General features: G+C 44.6%; 1 protein-coding gene and 1 long non-coding RNA gene across 5 annotated transcripts in view; one reads left to right on the top strand and one right to left on the bottom strand.

The window, feature by feature from the left end:
• Positions 1–13,124, bottom strand: part of TBC1D31 (TBC1 domain family member 31) — a 42,529-nt gene extending 29,405 nt beyond the window's left edge. The window contains exons 1-4 of one of the 4 annotated variants that reach the window (XM_050940678.1): positions 12,934–13,124; positions 8,856–9,002; positions 8,445–8,560; positions 7,274–7,452 (exon numbers count right to left, since the gene is read on the bottom strand). In XM_050940678.1, the coding sequence (XP_050796635.1) occupies positions 7,274–7,452; positions 8,445–8,560; positions 8,856–9,002; positions 12,934–13,010 (519 nt within the window). In that variant the 5' untranslated portion in view covers positions 13,011–13,124. Of the gene's footprint in view, positions 1–7,273; positions 7,453–8,444; positions 8,561–8,855; positions 9,003–12,066; positions 12,897–12,933 lie in introns of those variants that run through there. The other 3 variants (XM_050940677.1, XM_050940679.1, XM_050940680.1) reach the window with 3 other exon arrangements.
• Positions 13,125–13,295: 171 nt separating this feature from the next.
• Positions 13,296–15,352, top strand: LOC127045473 (uncharacterized). The gene is made up of 2 exons (XR_007772747.1): positions 13,296–13,349; positions 14,462–15,352. It is a non-coding gene; the product is annotated as an uncharacterized LOC127045473 (long non-coding RNA).
• The last annotated feature ends 925 nt before the right edge of the window (positions 15,353–16,277 follow it).

Below are 16,277 nucleotides of genomic sequence, written 5' to 3'. Positions count from 1 at the left end.
CCCCCCTCCCCCCAACAGCCCCCTTTTGGGTCAGGACACCTACAGTTACAATATGACATTTCAGATTTAAATATCTGAAATCACAAAATTTACAATTTTAAAAATCCTATGACTGTGAAATTGACCAAAATAGACCATGAATTTGATAGGCCCTATCATTAAGCCTCAGCAGCGTGCACATTAGTGTACTATCAGTGCACATATCAGAAGTCTTCCTGAAGACTTGCAATGAGCTTGAGAAGTGTACCAATTGCCTTCAGTCTCTGAAGTGGTTTATTATTGTTAGCATATGGCTCGTTAATTTCATGTATCATTATTAAAAAAAAGAGTATAAAAACAGCTGTCAGAGGTTATGCAAACTATTGTTCCACTGTGAAAAATAGTTCCTATTATTATGATAAATGAAAAATAGAAAAAATGTAATAAACACCTTTTTTCAACTCTTCTGAATATACTTATTGTTTACATGAAGTCTTTTGTATCAAATCACCTGGATTGTAAAATCATGATTGGACGTCTTTCTGAAAGATATACTTCTGTTCTTCCACAAGTTATTGGTCTAAATACAATAATTATTGGATGAAATTTTATGGCCTGTGCCATGTAGGTCAGACCTTGATGATCGTAATGATCCTTTCTGGTCTTAAAAAAAAAAAAAAAAATACACACACACACACACGATTTTGGGCCCTTCCCTACTCCTTGCTCCTCAGAAACCCAGCTACATTTCCAGCAGTAATTTCTCGCCTAAAGCAAGTTGAAAATTGCTGTTCTTTTATTTTAACAAATTGGGGTATTCTGTTTGTTTCCTGGTTTTTGTTTTACTCTAAAAAGTGTGTTTAAAAAGGGCCACAAAATGATGTTGAAATGGCAGTTTGGCACTCTGGTAGAAGGGACAGAATAAAATGTCCCTTTTTCATCTCTTTTCTTCCTCTCCCAACTAAAACTGCCTCTCTTCACCTACCAACCTCACAAGGTGCTTTTTGTCTCATTCGTTAGCTTTTGCTCCTGCACCTTTTGAGCATAGGTGGTATAGATCTTACTAGTTGCATTTAACTGATAGGATCCCAGCTATGCACTGCTGGGACTAGTGCAAAACCATCAATATGGTTCAGGAAATAAATTAGAATGGAACTTTACAGTCAGTGTCCCCAGTCATACTCTAATAATAATATCAGCACTTCTTAGCCATACTTCTTAACGCACTAAATGTGGGTAAGCACCATTATCCCTACTTTAAAGATGGGAAACTGAGGCTCAGAGAGGTTAAGTGATTTGTCTAAGGACACACATCAAATGAATGGTAGAGCCAAGAACAGAACCAAGATATTCTGACTCCCAATTCGGTGCCCTATCCACAGAATCACACAGCTTCCTGATTAGAAGGTTCTTTACATTAGAGGCTGTACGAATTTATCACCTTTAGAAAGGAGAGGCACTAGTTTGGGATTTTAGTAAAATCCTCTCCACACACATAGTATTTCTATTGTCAGTGACTAGGTTCAGCCAGCTGAAGTCCACAGGTACGTCTACAGTACGAAATTATTTTGAACTTTTTATTTGAATTTTCGGAAGCAATTTTATACATTCGGTGTTGTGTGTCCCCACTAAAGCATGCGAATTCAGGGGAGTGCATCCACGGTACTGAGGCTAGCATCGAATGTTGGAGTGGTGCACTGTGGGAAACTATCCCACAGTTCCCGCAGTCTCTGCTGCCTATTGGAATTGTAGGTTAAGCTCCCAGTGCATGATGGGGCAAAAACATTCTCACGGGTGTTTCTGGATGTGTGCCATCACTCGCTCCTCCCTCCGTGAGAGCTATAATAGACGCCATACTACCAGCAGACGGTGCAGAGCCTGTCTCCTGGTACTATGAATCCACCTCGCATGTTCTCTCCTCTTTCTATCTACTCTTTCATCTAACCATTTCCCGCCTTTTTTTGGTCATCGTGAACAGAGCCGCACAGCTTCTGCTGCTTTTTCCATGTTGTGGGTCATGGGCTCCCGTGGAAGCTACAGAAGGCAATAATTCCTCGCCGTTTTTTGGTCATCGTGAACAGAGCTGCATAGCTTCCACCGCAAACTCTGCTCACGTTTCTGCCGCAGACTCTGCTCTCCCACTCTTGCAGCTCTAAAGAGCTTCCTGACTCCGTGAAAGCTACAGAAGACGACCATTTACCGCCTTTTATCGGCTATTTTGAACTGAATAGCTCATTTCATGCCCTTTTTCCAGGATTACTCGTGCAGACGCCATAGTGTGGTGAGCATGAAGCCCGCTCAGATCTCCGATGCAGTACTGACCATTGTAAATAGCTCACGCATTATCCAGCAGTACGTGCAGTACCTGCAAAACCAGGCGAGGAAGTGATGACAACGCAATTACTATACTAAGGAGGACATGGACATAGAAATTCCTAGAAGCCTGGCATGTGGCGATTGGGAAATCATGGTGGCATTGGGCCTGGTTCATGCTGTGGAATGCCGATTCTGGGCCTGGGAAACAAGCACAGATTGGTGGGACCGCATAGTGTTACAGGTCTGGGATTATTCCCAGTGGCTGCAAAACTTTCGTATGCGTACGGCCACTTTCATGGAACTTTGTGACTGGTTGTCCCCTGCCCTGGAGCACAAAGACACCAAAATGAGAGCAGCCCTCATAGTTGAGAAGCGAGTGGCCATAGCACTGTGGAAGCTTGCAATGCCCAACAGCTACCGGTCAGTCGGGAATCAGTTTGGAGTGGGCAAATCTACTGTGGGGGCTGCAGTGCTGCAAGTAGCCAACGCAATTATTGACCAGCTGCTATCAAGGGTAGTGACTCTGGGAAATGTGTAGACCATTATAGATGGCTTTAATGCTCTGGGGTTCCCTAATTGCAGTGGGGCGATAGACGGAACACATATCCCTATCTTGGCCCCAGCACATCGGGGCGGCCAGTACATAAACCACAAGGAGTACTTTTCCATGGTGCTGCAAGCACTGATGGATCACAAAGGACATTTCACCGACATAAACATGGGATGGCTGGGAAAGGTGCATGACGCTCACATCTTCAGGAACTCTGGTCTGTCTGAGCAGGTGCAGGAAGGGACTTACTTCCCAGACCAGACAATTACTGTTGGGGATGTTGAAATGCCTATAGTTATCCTCGGGAGCCAGCCTACCCCTTAATGCCTTGGCTCATGAAGCCATACACAGGCACCCTGGACAGTAATAAGAAGCAGTTCAACTATAGGCTAAGCAAATGCAGAATGGTGGTAGAATGTGCATTTGGACATTTGAAAGCGTGCTGGCACAGTTTACTGACTCGGTTAGATTGCAGCACAACCAATATTCCAATTGTAATTGCTGCTTGCTGTGTGTGCCACAGTCTCTGTGAGAATAAGGGGGAGACGTTTATGGCGGGGTGGGAGGTTGAGGCAACTAGCCTGGTGGCCAATTTCACACAGCCAGACAACAGGTTGATTAGAAGAGCACAGCAGGGCGTGCTGCGCTTCAGAGAAGCTTTGAAAGCCAGTTTCATGACTGGCCAGGGTACGGTGTGATAATTGTGTTTGTTTCTCTTGAAGTTACCCGCCCCCTATATATACGAAAGGAAATAAAGTCTAAATTGTTTAAAAACAGTTCTTTATTATTTGTTGCACAAGAGAGAATTCAGAAGACAGACTGATGGGGGGAGGGTTAGGGGGGTGGAGGAGGAGGGAAGGACAAGTCAAGAAACCAAATCAAAAGTCCACATATGCCAGCTTTCTGTTGCTGGGGTGATCCTCTGGGTCCCTGTAGCCTCCCCCAACATGTTCTTGGGCGTCTGGGTGAGGAGGCTATGGAACTTGGGGAGGAGCGGTTATACAGGGGCTGCAGCGGCAGTCTGTGGTCTTGCTGCCTTTCCCACATTAGATCCACCAGACAGCAGAGCATGTCAGTTTGCTCCCCTATGAGCTTGACCATAGCGTCCTGCCTGCTCTCATCGCGCATGTCCCTCCTCTCTTTGTGTTCCTGTAATGCTTTACGGGACTCCACAATTGTTTGCCTCCGTGCATTCAGCTGGGCCCTATCAGTGCGGGAGGACTGCATGAGCTCAGTGAACACGTCTTCCTGAGTTCGTTTTTTCCACCTTCTAATTTGGACCAGCCTCTGGGATGGAGTAGATAGGGGCTGCGTTGAAATATTTGCACCAGTGGGAGGAGAAAAAGGGAGGGCTGTATTTTAAAATATACATTTCAGAGAACAAAGGGGACACTTTGGTGCGAGTAAGCTATCACAAACAGCCAGGCAACAGAATTCAGCTTGCAGGCAGCCAAGGGGTGCAGGGGGTTCTGCTTCCTCTACATTCATTTCAATGTTTTCAAACTGCTGGGACCCGTTTCCCACAGCAAGCAATGCCTGGTGGGTTTGCCATAAAAAAGGGTCTGCGGGTTCTCTGGGATGATCACTTCACACAACACCCAACCCCAACAGCCCCTCCCCCCCACCACCACCACGTGGCTCCGATGAGACTCTGAGCAGGGATGAGCCCTTTAAACTATATGCAAACAGTCCAGTGAGGCTGGGTTTCCCCCCTGTCCTCCACCGCGTGGCTCCAATCAGGGTCTCACTCACCAGAAGTACCTTCTCCAGGGTCATGGTCCGGGAGCCCACACTGGGAGTCAGGGGAGGCTATTGGCTCCAGCGTTAAGCATAGTTCCTGGCTAGGGGGGAAAAACAGATTCCCCACTTGCCGCCTGTGCACTGTCCTCCTCCTCTTCATCCTCCAATGACTCTTTTCCTCGCTCGTGCAACTCCTCCCTTGCAGGTGTCCATGGACAGTGGTGGGGTAGTGGTGGTGTCACCCCCCATAATTGCATGGAGCTCACGGTAGAAGTAGAATGTATGGGCTGTGATCCAGAGCGCCCGTTCACCTCCCTGGATTTTTGGTATGCTTGCCTGAGTTCCTTGATTTTTGTACGACACTGCTCTGTGTCCCTGGAGTAGCCTCTTTCCGTCATGGCCCGGAGACTTTAGCATACGTATTTGCGTTCCTTTTTTTGGAATGTAGTTCTGCCATAACAGACTCATCTCCCCAACATTTGATGAGATCCAGTACCTCCCGTTCGGACCATGCTGGAGCTCGTTTGCAAATCTGGGACTGCGTGATCTCTTGTGATGATGGACTCTGCATGGTCGCCTGTGATGGTGGACTGTGCTGACGGTCACCTTTGCTGATGGTGACCAAACAGGAAATGAAATTCAAAAGTTCCCAGGGCTTTTCCTGCCACCTGGGTAGTGCATCGGAGTTGAGAGTGTTGTCCAGAGTGGTCACAAGGCAGCATTCTGGGATAGCTTCCAGAGGCCAATAACGTCAAATTGCATCCACAATACCTTTAACCCGGGATTGCGATCTCGATTTAAGCGTTACTCCACTTGCCGAGGTGGCATATAAAAATCGATTTAAAGAGTCCCTTAAATTGAAAAAGCCAGTTTGGTCATGTGGACGGAATCATTTTTTTTCGAATTAACTCAGCTAATTCTGAAATAACAGACTAGTGTAGACCAGGCCCAAGTTTACCTTATGTTTAGAATGCAGTGCAACATTAATCACCCTGGCTTTTCCTTAATTTGGACCACAGTCTGAAAGCAATTAACTCATTCATGGAAAGGAATGGCAGATGGTGAGGTGGGTCTGATCTGTGCTATTTCAATGAAACAATTCATGTTAATTTCTGCAATACACTCATATTACAATGGCCACTATGTAGGTAAAAATAATAGTCATCTAAAGTTTCCACAATATGTACACAGACTACAACGACAAAGACAAATTCCTGAACTTCGGATGAGCTGGCATTTTAAAATAGAAGCTTCATTTCGCATTCTCAAAATTTGTATATACCTAATACTACATGGTTGACAATTTGTAATACAACAATAACAGATAATCAAATACAGAGAAATAATTCTACTGAAGTGACAGCATAACCCACAAGAGACCTAAGACCCATTCTTCAGAAAATTTCCTTATGCTGAGTCTGATTCAAGTCCTACTGAAATCAATGGGAAGGCATCCATTAACTTCAAGGGCTTTTGGCTCAGCTCCATTATCTCTGTACTGCATGTTTACATTATTTTATTATATTAATGGTTTATTTCAACATGGAAACTCATGGATTCTACCAAATTCCAAAAGCTATTGGCAGAAAACTTTACCCACTCACATATGCTAAATGTGGAATACACTACAATTACTTGCTGATTTATAAGGGATATCTCAAATTCACCCCCTAATGAAGTGCAGTCACCTCTGGGATAAACATGACAATTATTTGAACAGCGCTCACTAAACAACAGTTTTAGGACAGGAAGTGAAAGATGTACCTCTAATTCGAGGTGGCCAACCTGAGCCTGAGAAGGAGTCAGAATTTATCAATGCACATTGCCAAAGAGCCACAGTAATATGTCAGCAGCCTTCCCATCAGTTCCCCTCCGCCCCAACCCCAGTACCTCCCGCCTGCCGGTAGCTCCACTGATCAGCACCTCCCTCTCCCTTCCCATGCCTCCCACCTACCACAATCAGTTGTTTCACAGCGTGCAGGAGACTTGGGAGGGGGGAGAAGGAGGAGGAGCCTGGGCACAGGAGGCTCTGGGGAAGGGGCAGGAGCCTTGGGGGAAGGAGTGGAGTGGAGTCAGGACCTGGGGCCGAGCCAGGGGTTGAGCAGTGAGCACCACTGGCACATTGGAAAGTTAGTGCCTGTAGCTCCAGCCCCAGAGTCGGCACCTATGCAAGGAGTTGCATATTAACTTCTGAAGAGCCACATGCGGCTCCGGAGCCACAGGTTGGTCACACCTGCTATAACTGAAGCTACATGGTGACTTCCAGAATATAACAGCCCTAGCTAGAATCCAGTAAAGAAACCGGAGTTAACAGCCCTACTCTCAGAAAAAGTGTCAAGAGTTTTCAATGGCCATAAGTGGTGAGGACCTCCGTCTTAAGGTACAGTCTTTCAAATGAATCTCCTGCCACATAGTGCCCTCTAACAACTGTGCTTTGACTTTGCTTCAATACTGATGAAACATTAGTACTTTATGCAGTGCTTCGGTGTTCCCTGAACAGCTCCACAACTACTGTCTCATAACCCTATCTTGTGAGATCTGATAGCAAAGGAGAGATGGTTAGAGGACAAAGAAAAGACTGATCTATTTTGTTTAAAAGAATATTTTTAAGTACTCCTGATTTTAGTATGTACTTGTATTCTCAGGTATGTTTATATACCCTTTGTTTAACAATGACTCTTTACTGACCTTTTGAATCCCCACAGATTGGCGGACGTTCAACTTTCTTTTTCTTTGGAAAGTATCGAGATCCCACAATTGTGCTGTATCAGTGGATGTAGTAATGGCATATCTGCCTGAACCATGGACGGAGATTGAAGATACTGAAGAATCATGTCCCCTCATCCAACTAACTAGCTCCTTGGTGTCTATGGTGTAAATGAAATTGATTAAAAAGTTATGCAAAGTGAAGCAACAAGTGCTAGTATTTTTCAGTACAAACAATATGAAGGGTGTGGTCTCTTGAGAATGCCTAATGAACCTTTATTTATCATTACTATCCAACAAATGAGGAATAAGTGAGTTGTCCTTCATGTAATTCCTATACATTATGGAAAAAACCATCCTGCTGATCAGTGGGAAATAAAGGATTTCATAAGTTATTTCATAAGCTATCTTGCATAGACTTGTTTAATGTGTCTTCAGTGATCAGTCTTAAAAATTGTGAACGGGGCCCACCAAACAAGCTGGATATGCCTCCTAGGCAGACCTTGCCAGTGGGAACATCAATATTAAACCACCACCACGCCCCCAGCCAAAAAACAACATACTTTGTAGGCTTAAGTCAGGATTCTACACTTGTTTTAACTTGTGGGTGAAATGAGTGAGTATTGAAGTTACTATTTATACATACAAGGAAGGTTGGTTTAATGAACAGCAGGCTATGATCACCGGAACCTTTACATTCAGATGCAACATCCTGATTAATTTTTTAGGCCTGGGAGTTTAACACATTTTCATACTTCTATTTCACCATTTTGCAAGCTAGTTTTTTTTAAGAATATACTTCTTTATAACCTGATTAATAGCTATTTAGTTCTACAGTTGGTTATGATCCTCAGCAATTATACTGGTGGAATATCAAAGTCCAGAACTATATCTGGTTGGTTTCCACTACTTAACTAAGAGAGTCTAAATCCAGATTGTCTGAAACAGTAGCAGTAAGAATGCACTTCTTAAGTGGGGGGGAAGTAACATCATCTCTGAAGATTAACTTCTGAACAACGAATTGGCAATATTGTTAGCCATTTAACTGCTAATCAGATCAGAAATAACTATTGTGCTTGACTAATTGTGATATGGATTTGCTATGAAAATATAGCTATTCTTATTTTTCTAGTCAGATTTTTAAATGTCTTACCTGTATCAAAACATTTAATGGAATAATCTGCTAAAGCCACAAGGTATTCAGTCTTCCTGCGAAGATTAAATGCCAAAGCAGTGCAAGCCTGCATGGTTCGCTGAACAAGACTGAATCTATTTAAAAAGAAAAACAAAAACCAACAATAGTCCAATAGTGTAAGGAACACGTCAACTCAGTGTCCAATTAACTAAATATGCTAATCAGTTTGAATATACTTTACCTTGTGAAAGAAAATTTTATGCAATCTTCCCTTCCCCTCCCAACCAATCCCAGTCAAAACAAACCCTGTTTAACAAACAGAAACAGGTGTCTTAAGTGGGAGTAGTGTTGCAAAAAACTGACTGTTAGACAACAATCTAGATTTTCAAAAATAGTAACTGAGAGCTGCACAGCAAGAGAAACGTTTACCTGTTTCCTGTCAAGTCAAAAACATAAATATTCCCTTGGTGGTCTCCAGCAAGTAAAGAATCTCCAGAACTGTCAAAGGCCACATTCAGAAAACGTATGGTCTTTGAATGATATCCTGTGGCACTGTGAATAATGTTTACTATGACTCTATGAGGAAAGCAAACAAATCACTTTATTACACCATCTTTAGCATACTTTTCTCTACAATCATTAAAATATATCCAATATAAAAACATTCTTAGGTTATGTTTTTGCAATTCTGATTAGACATTGACTTTTGAGGAACGCACACTTGTAAAAGTTTTTAAAAGTTTATTACACAAGAGATTATTCGCTGTCTGACAAGCAGTAAATAGACCTTCTGTAAAGAAATCTAATGAAAAACTGAAAAGTAGCTATGATTCATGAGAAAATTTCATTTAGATTAGGTGGAGTCAGGATTTATATGCTGCGGGGGTGGAATCACTGAAGACAGCTTTTATCTATGTTCTTAAAAATTCGAGTCAGGCTAATCTCTGTCATGTCATACTAATAACTTAAGATGTTATGAGACCAAACTGGCTCTCTACCATTTCTGTCTTTCACAGGTATCTGTCCTTTGGGTTTGTACATTAGCAGGGGATGGGAGCAGTAGCAGCAGCCAAGGAGATACTGGTAGTCTAAAAAGCAGCAGCTAGCACCAAAAGATTGGGGTAAGAGGGTGAAGAGGGGTCTGACCCTCCCTTCAAGAATCAGGGACAATTGCCTGGAGGGAAATCCCTTTTGAGGGGCCCTCTGATCAACCACCAAGTGGGAAGGGGAGACAGAGTCTGTGTGATTATACCCCATAGGGCATCTCTCAAAGAGGGATTCACCCACTACAGTTTGCAGTGGAATCAATAGAATGGGAAAGGAGAGGCCCAGGCGCCTCTCTTCTCCAGATAAGAAGGCCTTCAAGAGGGCAAAAGAGATGGGCCAGGTGACAGGAGGAGGCGAGGACTGGCTTTACTGTAACCTGCCTGCTAAGTTTACCTTTTCTCTAACTATTATTTTTAGAAAAGAAGTGAGGGTCAATAAGAATGAGTCCAGATGGACTTTAAGCTTATTTATTTTAGGTTTCTCATTAGAATAACTGGTAATATTTTAATCATGGGAGAATATCAGGAATACTATTAAAAAAGTACAATGGGAAAATTACCCCAACATCAAAAAATAACAGCCAACTTTTCACAGGACTGGTTCTGTTAGTCTGTGATATTTACAGAAGATTCATTCTTTAACTCACCTCCCCACCCAAACTCTTTTCTGAAAATAAAGAAACCCAGCTACATTCTAAGTGGAATAAAAAGCAAAATCGATAATAAACTCTATTTATGGAGTCACAATCAGAACCTCTATGCCTAACCATTATACAAAAAGTTTCTCAACTTTTGAATACAATATACATGCTAGTTATACCAGTTCATCTTTTGCACTTGTTCTCTATCATCACATGCCTATATTTCTAATAACTTTCTTGGTAACTTTCTAAGCAATTTTGTCTAATGCAATTTTTAAAAATTAGATGCATATTTTTGCTATTCACACTGATGATGCCTCAAAATAATTTGCACATTAATTTACTGCAATACTATTAGAACTGTTTATTTTTCTTCAGGAAGTTTGTCATTTTTAAACATCAAGCCTGTATCATCCTGTTGAAGGCGAATCCCTGTTTAACAGATATCCTGTGGGGATATAAACACACAGGCCCTGTCTCTCCTTGGTGACAGATCAGAGGGCCCACAGGAGGGGATCTCTCTCCAGGCCACAGCCTTAAACAGCCCCGATCTTGAGGATTCAGGGTCTTTTCTTACTAAGCCTGCCAATGGGTCTACACTTCTTTTTTTCCTAATCAGTCCCATTTCACAGGGTCTTGTGCTTTTCTTCATAATCTCAACTCCACAGTCTGCAAGATCATAGAATGTCTTATGTTGTTCAAATTCCTGACTGCTCAGGGCATGGTCTGGTGTGCATGAGGGATAAACAAATAGTATCCTAATGAAGAACTTGATTTTGAGAAATCTCTAATTGTGGAGGACATGTATTATTCATACAGTACCGTGCATGTGCATGACACTTCTCTGCTGAAAGAGATTATAGGCTAGATCTTGGAAATGGCTCTGCAAAGATGCAGACTACGGGCTAGATCTTGGAAATGTCTCTGCACAGATGCAGTGCTGCCCACCTAGAAGTTTTTGCAAGACCTCATCCTAAATCTACATACAGCACAATAAGAGATAACATTGGACAACGGGATAGGAGACAGCAGGAGAGGAGTAGGAAGGAGCAACGGCAAGGGCTGCAGTAACAAGACCACAGAGAAGAGACCATAATTAGGCATCAGAGGGTAGCCGTGTTAGTCTGGATCTGTAAAAGCAGCAAAGAGTCCTGTGGCACCTTATAGACTAACAGACGTTTTGGAGCATGAGCTTTCGTGGGTGAAATAACAACTGCCCCTGGATATTTCCATTACATGCATCTGAGGAAGTGGGTATTCACCCACGAAAGCTCATGCTCCAAAACGTCTGTTAGTCTATAAGGTGCCACAGGACTCTTTGCCATAATTAGGCAGATATGTTGGATATTGTTATTATTTGTATGAGATATTGCTTTGGTTTGTAACAAACATCCTTGTAGGTTGGGGTTTTGAAAATATGTTTGGAAATTATAAGCGAATGCTACTGTCCCTCTGATGTCTCCCTGCTGATGTCCAGCTACCAGCTTAAGCGGAGCATGACTGAAACAGAGCTCCTAACTTTCCTCCCCCAAACTCTCCCTACTTTCTCCTTTCTTGATCCCTATGGACAAAACCATCATCCTGTCTGTCACTCAGGACCGTAACCTGTGTGTCATCTTCAACTGAGAACTTCTTTCTGCATAACATCTCTAAAATATGGCCTTTCCTATCCATTGACACAGTTAAAACTCTGGTCCAGGCTCTCATCTCGCATCTTGATTACCGCATCATCCTTCTCTCTAGCCCTAACAAATGCAATCTTGTCCCACTCACATCCACTCAGAATGCTACTGCTAAGATTATTTTCCTAGCCCATCACTTTGACCACTTCACCCCTCTCTTTGAGCCCTTCCACGGGCTCCTTCTTCTCTAGTGCATCAAACATAAGAGGCTTGTTTTCAGTCCCCTCCCTTGCTAACATCTCTCAAGCACTATCAAGCTGTTGAGGTTCACCTCCAATCAGCCCAAAGCGCCAGCCTCCACTGCGTATGTCAAATTTTCAGGCAAGCACCTTTGTACTTTCTCCCATGCTGCCCCACAAGGCAGGAGGTGGTGTTGTAAACAATCTGCAAGTCTAGTTCATTATCTACCTTCAAATCCCGCTTTATACTCTTCTTGGCCATGAGGCCTACAAAATACTTAGCAACAGTTAGGACAAGGGGCGTGCTGAGACCAAGGCCTATCGTGCTGACCCATACTGCCTCATTGTTCCTCCCTACGCTCCCATCCGTCGGTATCCGTCTGATGTCCTTGGTCTTGCGCTTAGACTAGAAACTCCTTGGGGCTGAGCCTGGCTTTATTCTGTTTGTACAGCACCTAACACAACCGGATCCGTGAGCAAGGCCACTCAGTGCCAGCATAAGATCAGTAATAAAAGTATTACAGTCCTCTGGCCTGGGGAGAAATCTTTTGATAGAACCACAGAATATCAGGGTGGGAAGGGACCCTCTGGAGGTCACTGAGTCCAACCCCCTGCTCCAAGCAGGACCAGTCCCCAAACAGATTTTCACCCCAGTTCCCTAAATGGGCCCCTGAAGGACTGAACTCACAACCCTGGGTTTAGCAGGCCAATGCTCAAACCACTGAGCTATCGCCCCCCCCTTGATGTTTGCATCTTCCACGAGGGGCTATTCCTGGGCCAGCCCACAGCTCCGAGACCTGCGCAGGGGTTTCCCCACCAGCCCCAGCCCCCTGGCTGCGCCCTGACAACCAGCAGCAGGCACAGGCCTTCGTCCTGGGCAGCTTCTCACCATCTACCCGCGGGGCTCCTCTTCCCACCTGCCCCTTCCCTCCCTCCCTCCGCGTCCTGCCCCCGGTTACCCCTGCTGCGCGGCCGGGGCGGGCTTGCGGTGCCAGAGCTTGCCGCGCTCCCTGTTGCCCAGGTCGGAGCTCTGCATCCTCACGCAGCGAGGGGCGGGAGGCGCTTCCCTCCTCCACAGCTACCCCGAGGCGGCTCCACACCAACCGCCACTTCTCCCGCCGGCCGCGGCGCGGGGAGAGGGACTGGAGCCTAGGGGGTGTCCGAACCATGGTACAGTCCGTTGGGCCTCATGAGTGCAGCTCACCGGTGGGAGATTCTCCCTAAGCCCCACCCCTGGGATAATGGAACAGGCCATGCATCCCGGAAGCACGGGCGCCTGCCGGGAACTGTAGTTCTCTTTGTGGGCTGTGGGTGTTTGATAGACAGAAAGGCCAGGGGCTCCGGCCTGAGCTGAGTGGGCGGGGCAAGAGGGCAGGTAGGAGAGGGGCGTGAGCAGGTCAGGAGGCTGAGGAAGGTAGCCAAGGGAATAGCTTTCCCCAGGGGGAGACTCCTGCCCTGGTCTTCTTTACTCTCCATAAACAATAACTGTTTGAATACAGGCCTCCAAGCATGCTGAATAATAAAGCAGTAGTGGCCTGCAGAGCCTGGATCTCATCTTCCACCACTTGCCTATTATCGCCCTCATTTTTTAATGAAGTTGGACTCAAGGGATTGGGTAAAGCCGATGAGATTTGGGCCTGGGTGCTTTCTTTTTAAAAAAGCTTGCTTCGTTGTAATTTAGGGAGTTCTCCACTGGTTCTTTGTAATCACCGAGAAAGACAATATGTTGGCTGGCAGCAACATACTATTTCTGTACTGTGGCTTGTCAGATGTAATCCCCCTATTACAATATGGAAACAAAATTAAGGGAGATTAAAATAAATGATAAGTAAACCCCTAAAATAGATGTTTTTTGCCAGACTGGGGCCTTGGGATATACATGCAACATGGTGGATATTAGTCACAGTGTGGCTAATTTAACTATATCATGTTACAAAAGGAAATGGAAAAAGTTCTTCCTAATCAATTTCACACATCTTTAATGTGCCCATCACAGTAATATCCAGGCATCAAATATTATTCCTTTACATTTTCCGTTGAGATCTATTGATCTCCTTGTTCTTTAGAAACATCCACAGAATCCCTCTGAGTATGTATTATTAATATTTCCACTTTACAGATGAGGAAAAAGGCACATTTTCAACAGCCCACATTTTTAAGAGTGACCATTGGTTTTGGATACCCATGCTTAGACTCCTAGGGCATAACTTTTAGAGGTGCTGCACACAGAACTTCAATTGAAGTGAATGGAATTACAATATACCGGGTTAAAGCAGATAAACATACACATACAAAGGAGTTACAGTCTGAGGTTTCAAAAAGTAGTAGAAGCTGCTGTAACATGCAAGCTCTGTATGTCCCTTGGGCTATCCTAGCCAAACAGCCACGATCTCTTGCTTATGCTTAGAAGGCGTGCCATCTCCCTGACGTCCAAGCAGCATAGGGACAACAGTTCCTTCTTGACAAGGATTTTTATTCCCTCCCCAGAGCTCAAACTGATGGGGCAAGTGTTTCTGCAGGTCTCCACCTCCTCGTGGGTGTGTGATGGGGAGCAATCAACCAAGTCTTTTGTCCACAGATGATCCACAGTGGTTTGTCTGATGTCTCACGGCCTTCTCTTGTTGGAAAGGAGATGACTCCTTGTCATGTTATTGACTTGAACTGGGACTGTATAGAACATGGTTGCAACCAAGGTCCCTGATGTGGTCGCACCAAAACTTGTGTAAAGGGGGTCAAATGAGATGTCTAAGAAAAGGTTGTGGTTGGCTGGTTATGATTATGCTTTCTGTATGTGTGTATTATTTTGGTAGTTGAAGTTATGAATATTGGCTCTGTACTGTTTGTATTTCAAACTTATGCTCTCCTTCTGGGTGACATCTCAAACAAGTTGGTGTCAGCTCGGCCTAGCCTGCTTGATGGCCCATTAAGGACCATCAGATATACAACTGACTCATTGTGAGAAGGCAGACATGCCTTGTGACTCAGCAAGGTATGCATGGACCTGCCTATGGACAGAACTCTGAGATTTTTCCATGCCATGCGATGGAATACTTACCTTTGGAACAAAGAAAGAAAAACCACCTGGCAAGAGAATATAAAAAGTTGCTGCAGCTCCTCCATCTGGTCTTCAATCCTGCTCCATACCTTTGGATGGACTTTGCTACAAATGGAAGCTCTACACAAAGGACTGATGATCCATTCCAGCAGGGGATGTACTCCAGAGACTTGATTTGAACCTGCGGTTTATTCTATCACTGCTACAAGCCTGAACAAAGAACTTTGCCATTACTGTTTGTAATTGATTCCATTTAACCAATTCTAGCTCTCATCTATATTTTTTTCCTTTTATGAATAAACCTTTAGATTTTAGATTATAAAGGACTGGCAACAGCGTGATTTGTGGGTAAGATCTGATTTGTATATTGACCTGGGTCTGGGGCTTGGTCCTTTGGGATCAAGAGAACCCTTTTTCTTTTACTGGGTTATTGGTTTTCATAACCATTTGTCCCCATACCGAGTGGCACTGGTGGTGATACTGGGAAACTGGAGTATATAAAAGAATTGCTTGTGTGACTTGTGGTTAGCCAGTGGGGTAAAACCAAAGTTCTCCCTGTCTGGCTGGTTTGGTTTGCCTTAGAGGTGGAAAAAAAACAGCCTTGGGCTGTAACTGCCCTGCTTTGAGTAATTTGTCCTGCATTGGCACTCTCAGTTGAGTCCTGCCAAAACCAGCATCATTACACTCCTGCACAGTTTACCTCTCAATTTTCGTTTTCCTCTACTGAGCATAAAAGTTGGAAATCAGTTCAGAGTAGTGAGGGTATACCATATGTGCGCAGTGTTTAGATGGAAAAAAAGTCAGGATGGCTGGGACAGAGCTTAAAAAGAGAACTGTCCTGGCCAAACAGGGATGTATAGTCACCCTATTTCCAGACAAGTGGGTCCTGAGGGAGTCTGACCAAGACGGGGGCAGACTCTGGCCTGGCTAATTGCACCACTCCCAAGAGGACGGAGTGATTCCCTGCTCTGTCACTGGATCGACCCCGGCCGCGCTGCTGGCTCAGCCTGGCAAACACTATCACCTTCCAGCAGGGCCGGTGAGTGTGACCAGAGGGCAGGGTGTGAGGAAGTGCGTCTCTGGAGGTGTGTCAGGGGGTTACTGGCCATTGGGGAGTCTTTTGGGGGTCAGTGAAAGAGGTCTGTTTAGTTGTGGAGGTGGGCTGTGGGGAAGTGCACTGGGCAGTAGTGATGCGGGTTTGTGGGAGGGTGCTGGACAGGGGTGGTGGTGTGCAGGCCGCTCTGCATT

This window comes from Gopherus flavomarginatus, chromosome 2, assembly GCF_025201925.1.
Source record: "Gopherus flavomarginatus isolate rGopFla2 chromosome 2, rGopFla2.mat.asm, whole genome shotgun sequence".
Taxonomy (NCBI): Eukaryota; Metazoa; Chordata; order Testudines; family Testudinidae; genus Gopherus; species Gopherus flavomarginatus.
Note: the sequence above shows the minus strand (reverse complement) of the source record. Positions and strands in the feature narration are given on the sequence as shown.